This window comes from Cyprinodon variegatus, unplaced genomic scaffold (genome assembly GCF_000732505.1).
Source record: "Cyprinodon variegatus isolate N-32 unplaced genomic scaffold, C_variegatus-1.0 Scaffold801, whole genome shotgun sequence".
NCBI classification, from domain to species: domain Eukaryota; kingdom Metazoa; phylum Chordata; class Actinopteri; order Cyprinodontiformes; family Cyprinodontidae; genus Cyprinodon; species Cyprinodon variegatus.
In genome coordinates, this window is record NW_015151254.1 from 203817 (window position 1) to 212821 (window position 9005).

General features: G+C 38.3%; 1 protein-coding gene across 23 annotated transcripts in view; it reads left to right on the forward strand.

Annotated features, from left to right (window-relative positions):
• neb (nebulin) overlaps positions 1-7531 on the forward strand; it is an 85046-nt gene extending 77515 nt beyond the window's left edge. For 17 of the 23 annotated variants that reach the window (XM_015396504.1, XM_015396487.1, XM_015396486.1 and 14 more), the window contains 8 exons: positions 1122-1214; positions 1821-1913; positions 2315-2422; positions 3687-3873; positions 4118-4210; positions 5376-5516; positions 5628-5734; positions 6671-7531. In XM_015396504.1, the coding sequence (XP_015251990.1) occupies positions 1122-1214; positions 1821-1913; positions 2315-2422; positions 3687-3873; positions 4118-4210; positions 5376-5516; positions 5628-5734; positions 6671-6844 (996 nt within the window). In that variant the 3' untranslated portion in view covers positions 6845-7531. The remainder of the gene's footprint in view (positions 1-1121; positions 1215-1820; positions 1914-2314; positions 2423-3686; positions 3874-4117; positions 4211-5375; positions 5517-5627; positions 5735-6670) is intronic. The other 6 variants (XM_015396488.1, XM_015396509.1, XM_015396495.1 and 3 more) reach the window with 4 other exon arrangements.
• Positions 7532-9005: the final 1474 nt, after the last annotated feature.

The window sequence follows — 9005 nt, forward strand, 5'->3', positions numbered from 1 at the left end:
GATGGAGGACTACCTTTAAATTCCTCAGCAAATGTTAAAATAAGACACATCTATGTTTTCTGAGTGGAAAGTTTTACTATTTCATTATTTTTTATATTTTATTAACGTTTGATTTTTTATTCAACTTTAGTTTTACTTTGTTTTTTAGTATTTTTTTTTTTTAGCTAAAAAAGAAAAATGAGCTTAAGGTTTAGTTTTTCTTCATTCCACTTATAGTTTTAATCTTTTATGTTGTACAGCTTGCATACCGTCAACAGACGAGACTTATAATAAAATAGAATAAAATAAATAATATGACAGATGGCTGAACGCTGCAGCAATTAAATTGACCTGGATGCCGTTACCGCTATCTGCTGGCAAAATAACGTACATACAGTCAAAATCAGCAACTGGAAACTAGAACACATATTAATGCATTAAACTAAGCAAATTCTCTCCTAAAATTCAACTTCAAGTCCTTTTACAGTTTTAGTAAGTTTTCATGGTCTAGATTTGATTCTGATTAGCATTAACAAAAATGTTTTTGAATTCTAGTTTATGTTTACATCATTAGTTTTAGTTAACGATAATAACCTTATCACAGACACTAGTTAAAAGTGGTCTGAAATTAATGAAGTAGACTAGAGTTAATGATTAACTCCACTCAGTCATTATGGACTCTGTTTAAAAGCAACCTCAGGACCAGAGCTCTGACTTTAAAATGGCCAAATACCAAATTAGAATCATTTTTTTCTATATTGTTTAAACCTATATGTTTAGTTTTTTACTCAGAAGGATTTAGAAACAAATTTGCAATAAATTTACATTTTTTATTTAGTTTTTTCAATTTTTTTTGCAGAAGAGAAAAACAAAACAGCTCAATCATTTCTGTAATTTATGCCAATGAAGAGTTTGACATCCACTATAACACTAACATTTAAACAGCTTTCATTTGGTCTAACCAGAAAAGCTCCCTCCTTTCTCAGGAACAGAAATGTCCCATCTCCTTTTTTCCATTTATTCATTTTGTTGTTGTTTTTTTGTGATGTTATTGTCTGCCTTTGTGCCACAGTCTGTTATTGATCTGCTTTTTCTCTTCTTTTACCGTCTCTGCATAAAACCCTTGAATATTTGTTTGCTAGATAAAATACAAGGACTCTGTGGGTCAAGGCACAGCTATACCGGACCTGCCCGAGGTGAAGCGGGTCAAAGAAACCCAGAAGCACATCAGCTCGGTAGTGGAACAAAGCCGAACCAAGTGTGCTCCTAACATTTGAGTGCAGACAGTAGTTTCCATCATGGCTACCTCTCCTCCTCCACCTCCTCCTCCTTCCTGCTCTCTTCTATCCTCCTCTTCATCCCATCCATCTTTATTTAAGGCTCATCCTGCAGATTCTTGAGCTCCACCATCTCCACCCTAATTTTGCTATAATATCCATCTGTTTTTCTATTCTATTCCACTGATATTCTCTTTACCTTTTAATCTTCTACATCATTCCTGCCTCTTTGGCCTTTTAATACGATATTTTCTAACCTGCAGCCAAGCTTTTTCTTCATCAATCTGTGGCAGTCTACTTGATAATGTTTAACATTCCAGCGAATGAGAAGCTAAATCTTCTGCTGAGCTGTGAGGATTGTTTGCCCCCATGTTTTTCATTCCCACAGCAGTGATCCTGGCTGAATGCCTCTTTATATAGACATAAAAAAGAAAACACAATCACATATTGAGAATAAATCAGTTTTATGTATTTTTTTCTAACTAGTTCACGCTTGAAGAGTCCAAATCTGTCAATATGTTTGGTGGTGTGGTTATAATGGGGGCTGTGTTTATTGTCCTTTAGGTCTTGTATAAGGACAGTTCTGCCAAGGGAACTCCTGTGGTCTTTACTCCTGAGATGGAGCGGGTCAAAAGGAACCAAGAGAACATTAGCTCGGTACCCTCAAATACACAATGTTCTTCCTCCTGTTAACCTTTTTCTAACTGAGTCGACCCCTGCTTCAGTTAATCTCATTAATTATCCTGACTGCGCTCTCTGAACATGTTTAATCCCAGCAGCTGTGGTGTGCCCACACATCCTCTAACCTCTTTTGTTCCTGTAGACGTTCTTTTTTCCTGCCGTTCATCCTCTGAAGATTGGAACATAACTAACTCTTCATCTCCTAATCAAAGACATAAAAAAAAATCTTCCTTTCTAATTCATTTGTCTGATTTTCCAGTAATCTTCTTCCTGCCTTCTACTTTGTGCGTCCTCTTAAATGTTCCCCCCTCTTCTGCTCCTGACGCTCTCCTGGACTCACCTGTGCGACTCTCACTGTCCTATTCTCCCTCCTCCAGGTGTTGTACTCTGACAGCTTCCGCAGGCAGGTCCAGGGCAAGGCCGCCTTCGTTCTGGACACCCCTGAGATGAGGCGTGTCAGAGAGACGCAGCGCATCATTTCTGGAGTATGTTTTTTTGTTTTTAATGCACATTTTTTAATTAATGATTCCTCTTTGACGACAGTAGAATTAGGTATTCTAGACTGACTCTACCATATAGTTTTTATACAATGGAAAAAATTGAAATCTAGATAAGTCATTTTTTCTTAAAATAAGTGCATTTGTTCTTAGATTTAGGAGGTAAAAGAGACATTTTGCCAATGGAACAAGACAATTTAAACTTAAAATAAGAGAACACAATTCCATTGTTTCAAGTTCATTTTATCTAAATATCTTATGTGAAGAATAAACTCATTCCATTGGCAAACTACTGTATCTTATTTACCTACTCAAATAAGGGTAAATACACTTAATTTAAGAAATTTTTACTTTTTTTTTTTTTTGATAATTTTTCCAGTGTAAATCATTTGTTGCTCTCAGTTTGGAATAGAATAGAAAATCCCTTTATTGTCCCACAATGGGGCAATTCTTGGTTACAGTTTACAGTTGATATTTGAGATCACTGCTTTGTTTTGGGTTTTTTTTTTTATAACCAGAAACAATTGAAAATCAGAAAGTATTTTTTTTTTCAAATTTATTTCCTAAAATAGTATATAAAAAAATGTCCCTTTTATAATGCTTACTTGACTATACCTTAGAGCCCAAAGCAAAGTTTAAAAATATTAATTGTTATGCTCGTTATCTGTTTTTTACATATTTAATTTAGTAGGGAAATGTTAAATAAAAAAGGATTTTCTTTAGTTTTTTATTAAGCAAAATGAATTATAGATAGAGCTCTTATTCTGTTTTTCTTTTTTTTTTATGTCTTATTCACCTCCTCATGTAAAATCCCTGCCCCCCATGTAAATTTTTTGAACCGCCACTGCTTGTTTTGTGGTCCGTGACTAATTGGGGTGTAAATCTCTGAAAATCTGATTTTTTTGTCTATTAATAGCAACAAAAAAAAGTCTGAAATCTAATTGATTGAGAATTTCAACAGCTTCCAGGTTTTAGCCACATATTTCTATTGTAATAAATTCAATATCAACTATTCCATCCTGGCTCATGATGCTGCCACTACCGTACTTTACCTGCTGGATGATGTTGCTTCAGTGATGGCTTCCCAAGTTTAAATTGGTCGGATGCACTGGCATTTATTTAAGGCAACACAGAGCAACGTTTGGCTTGAGTATTAGCTTATTTTCAGACGTATTAAGTGAGCTTTATTTGTAAATAATAATATATTTTTTTAACACTGTTTATTCATATGGCTTCTATTTGCCTCATTCAGGTAAAATACCACGAGGACTTTGAGAAAAGCAAGGGTAGCTTCACTCCCACCATCTCTGACCCCGTGACCGAACGCGTGAAGAAGAACACGCAGGACTTCAGTGACATCAGCTACCGCGGCATCCAGAGGCGCGTGGTGGAGATGGAGAGGAGACGTGCGATGGAGCACGACCAGGAGACCATCACCGGTATGACCTCTAACTCCTGCTAAGTTCCAGTCCTTTTAGATCAGCTACTAATAATTAAAGCTGTTAATCTCATTAAGTCAGTAAAGCAATAATTTAATTTCACCTGCACGGTAACTTGACGTATCTTAAGGATGTTTATTTTCTTTATGAAAATAAATAAACGTATATCAGTATTTTTTTTTTACCCTTTATGAGACAGACAGGAGGCTGAGATAAAATGCATCTTTTCAATGTTTTGTTATAGATCTGCGTGTGTGGCGCACCAACCCCGGCTCCGTGTTCGACTATGACCCCGCCGAGGACAACATCCAGTCCAGGAGTCTGCACATGATGTCAGGTAGGATTCAACAAATATTTAGAATTTATTTCAAAACACAGGCCCTCCACACAGTTCAGAAAGGTTGGGAAGTGTTTAAGGTTAGTATTTTGGATGTTATGGAAAAAGCAAAGAAGAGCTGGAAAATGTTTGTGTTTCCTTTTTATTCACCTTTTATTCTCCAGATAGCTCTTCTTATCATGCTTTTTTCTCTTGAGGTCCTTTTTTTTATTGCCTTCCTTTCTTTATTCTGCCTTTCCTTTGATCCGTCCTCTTAGTGTTCGCTTCCTTCTTCCTCCATTTGATCTTTTTTACCCTGCCCCTCTTCCTCCTGTCTCCTTTTTTCCTGCTTCCCTTTTCTCTTTCCTTCCCTTCTTTCTGTCCTGTCTTGTTTTCTCTTTCACTCTTGATTAATTTCCTTGTATCTTCTTGATTATTCATGTACTTAGCGGTCATATATTTAATTTTTTGTGTCCACTGTTAACCTTGTCCTCCCTCATTCCTTCTTTCTTCCCTCATTTGTACTTTTTGACCTCCTTTCTTTTCTTTGTTTCTTCTGTTCTCGTCGTCTCATCTTGGTTTCCTTCCTGACTTTTAAAGCTCTGCTGTAAATTCCATTCATTTTATGCATATTTCACCCATTCATAGATTTACGATTAACTTTATTTTGGATTTTAGGATAAAGGCCAAAGAAGGATTAGTGTCTTTCTTTACACTGCAAAAAATTTCAAATTTCAAAAAAGTCAAATTTTCTTAAAACAAGTAATTTTTTTTCTTTTATTGCACAGGTAAGTGAGACACTTTATCAATGGAATAAGACAATTAACATTTAAAATAACAAAAATAACTGCATCGTCTTATTTCAAGTGCATATTGTCCAGTTATCTTATAAGAGTAAAATTTCTCATTACATTAGCCAATCATCTTATTTACTCAAATTAAGGGTAAATACACCTATGTTAAGAAACTTATAATTATTTATAGAATGTTTTGCAGTCTTACAAAGAAAAATCCTTTGGCAAAAATAAAATAAACTCGCGAAAATATCCTTTTTTTTTTTTCTTTTTTTTTTTTTAAAGGCAGCATTTGTGGTTATTAACATTAAGCATTAAGGTTTTGTCCTTAATTTGAATAAACAGTTTAAAATGTACCATTAAACTCTCTCATGCTGACTTTGTTTTTACAGTGCAAGCGCAGCGTCGCAGCAAGGAGCATTCCCGCTCCACCAGCGCCCTGAGCGGCCTGGCCGATGAGAAGTCTGAGCTTTCCCAGGATGCTGACCACCATCTGTCTCTCTACAGTAACGGCTTCACGACCAACTCTATGGGTAACTATCTACAATCACATCATCAGCATATCTGTACATATATTGGAGCATATACAGTCTCACCTGATTGTTCCATGACTCTTTGTTGGCTGATTGTTCATCTCATATCAGCAGGATACCAGCAGACCAGGACTGTGGAGCTGCAGCAGAGGTCTTCATCTGTGGCCACCCAGCAGACCACAGTCTCCTCCATCCCCTCACACCCATCTACCACCGGGGTCAGTCACCTGCACTCACCTTGTACTCACTGTATTTCATTTAAACGGTTTTCAAAACAAGACTCAGATGCACGTATAGATTCTCCCCCTGAAAATACAGTTTCATGTCTTTGCAGCCTGAATGTAAAGGTTTGTATCGAATCATTTCGGCCCTTCATCAGTTCGTCTCACAGACTTTCTGATGGACTGGTGTGGACATGTCCCCACCAATAATTTCAATACGTAGACTTTGGCAATATGTGGGACAAATTTCTAAATTTGATTTTGCTGCTTTTGAAGGAGGATAATCACTAATGTAGCTGAAAGGGAAAACATCCATCAATCAATCCGCATTTTTCTGGATGGATGGATGAAACTGAAATTGCACTGGAAAAAATCGAAATCTAGATTTTTTCTTAAAATAAGTGCATTTGTTCTTGAATTGAGGAGGTAAAAGAGACATTTTGCCAATGGAACAAGACAATTTACATTCAAAATAAGAAAACACCATTGCATTGTCTTATTTCAAAGGCATTTTATCTAATTATCTTATGAGAATAAAAATACTAATTCCATTAGCAAACTATCTAATTTAACTATTCAAATTAAGGTTAAATACACTTAATTTAAGACATTTTTACTTATTTCTAGATCATTTTTCCAGTGGTACATACTAGGGAGGCATGATATTGTGCTGTTGGCATCGGAATTGGCATTTATCCATTTTTTTTTTTTATACATTTATGTCTGACTACCTATAAATATAAATATTAGTGTATTTTGGATCTTTTGTGTTCTCAACAATAGGAAAGCAATCAATAAATATATGTTTAATCTCATTTTTGGAAAATGTAAACCCTTTTTTAAAAGCATCTGTGTCGAGTAACTGTAAGTCCGTGTCCCCACCAACTTTCATCACAAAGTTACACCCTTGGTTCGTCTCCTTGCTTCCTGTAGAAAACCGTGCGTGCCATGTACGACTACACGGCGGCGGACAGCGACGAGGTGTCATTCAAAGATGGCGACGTCATTGTCAACGTGCAGTCCATCGACGAGGGCTGGATGTACGGCACCGTGCAGCGCACCGGCAAGACCGGCATGCTGCCCGCCAACTATGTGGAAGCCATTTAAAGAAGGAGCCCGCCCATCGTCCCTCCAGAGTGGGCGAGACCCCATCCACAGGGCAAGCTGACCGGTCCTCCTGCCATCACCACAGTGGCTTTAGTGCAATCTGTAGCTTTTCACCTTCTTGTTGCTCTTCAACGTTTATTAGAAATTGTGTTGCACTTCCTGTTTTAGTCTGTTGTTCTTCACATGCTGCTGCTGCTGCCGTTCTTCCTGTGGATGTGACATAAGCTTCATGACGTGACATAATAACCGGTTTCACCGAAACATGCCTACTATAAAATACAGACTGTTTTAGATCGTTCCAAGGTTCTGTTGTAGAAAAAGCACGGCTCTCCAACAGACAGCTCCGACCTACTGCTTTGTACATTTCAACCATTTGATAGCGTAATTTAATGTACTGTTTATGTCTGAACTTCAGAGTATTTTCCTCTAAAAGCTCTGGACTAGAACCAGTAATGACTAATGAAGAACTGGATGAATAAATTAAGAGTTAAGTTGCCATCCATCTCCTCCATGATCAAACCGCTCCTAAAGAGTTGTATGAAATAAGCATCAGTTTTCCCTCCTTTCTAAGGAAGGCTGGCTAACAGCATTATTCTGTGTGCTTTGTTTCTTCTGATGATCTGGGTCTTGGCTAAGGCTCGTCCTCCACCTTTAATCTGTAGTTAATAAAGCACAACAGGTCCTGCAGCACTCTGACTCCTTCCTTTCATTGCATTTCATCATTTATTTTGTTTTATTCACATCCAAACATTTGGTGACTGGAGCAGCTTCTTTAGGAAGCCTTTGAGATGATGGTCATCTTTTTATAGGAAAAACGTGTTGCTCATCTGTTGTTCAATCTCATCTCTTGAGATCAGTTTGAGCTTCTCATATTCGTATCATTTGCTTCTGAGTTACTTGTCCTAAGGGTCCCTCAGGAGCAAGAGATAAGATAAAAAGAGACAAGACATCACAAAAACGAGTTGAGAAAATCATTTGAGCACCATTTCATTAGGAAAAGAGATCTCACGATGGTAAATGACCAAAGCACTTCTCACTACATTCAGTCATTCGCCCGAGGACATGACGACACTGAAATCCAGAACCAGGGCTTCAACTGCGTGAAGTCCTGCATCCTACGCCACTGTCACCCAATTATCTTTGTTTTTTGAATGGCAATTAAAGAATGAGATGAGATTAATTTGAATGAACAGTGAGAGATAGCATGTTTATTTCTCAATGAGGCAAAACTGAGACACTGGATTCCAAATAAGGAGATGAAATTGAGACATGTTTGAAATTTGCACATTGTTTTATTTTTCTCTTAGCTGAGATCTGGAAAAAAAAAGAGAGCTATAAAAGATTTTAGAGAACTCACACAAGGCTCACTGAGACTTAAGGTGTTTCTCAGGAGAGAAATTTGAGAAGAATAAGAAAACCTCTGGTCTCAATCAGTCCTCATTTATATCTAGTAGATGTAAATGTGACATAAAGGAGATCTCATCTTCAATTTTGCTTTCCCACAGGAAAGTAAAAGTAAAGTATGGCACCAGATTTCTGTATACATGCACTATGGTCATGCACTCCGGGCTGGGGGTCTGCCCTTGGTGCTTGATGCCTTGCTCCCCAGGTGGAGAATAGGGTGTTTATTAGGGTCAGTAGGAGAACTGGCATCCTTGGAGAACCCCATCTGGGACATCAGAGGGTTTGGCCCCACCCTTCCTGGCGGGAGCGGCTGGCTGGCGTGGCTCTACGGCAGGTAGGATACAATCACCGTGCCAGGATGCATCTCTCCCTGCCCTGGCTCTGCATGCGGCCTATGCCTACAGTTGGCTGGGGGACTTCTCGGGGGTGCCTGGCATCTGGGCTAGGATGGCTGGCATGCAATTCTCAGCCTAGAGAGGTGGATTACATGGGTTGTGATTGCCTGGCAGTGATGGGTATGAGAGGACTGTAAAGATGTGGGGCCCGGCGCAGCTATGACTGGCAGGGGCCGTGGTGGGATCTGCAGGGGGTTGGCTATCTGCTGTGGCGTATATTGGTAGCGGGTATGGGTCTTCCCTCCAGGAGGTGGTGCTTGAGGCTGGTCCTGGGCTGCACTGCTGCTCTCCTCCCTATGGTGGCGGCTGTTTCCAACACCCTTTATATATATATATATATATATATATATATATATATATAT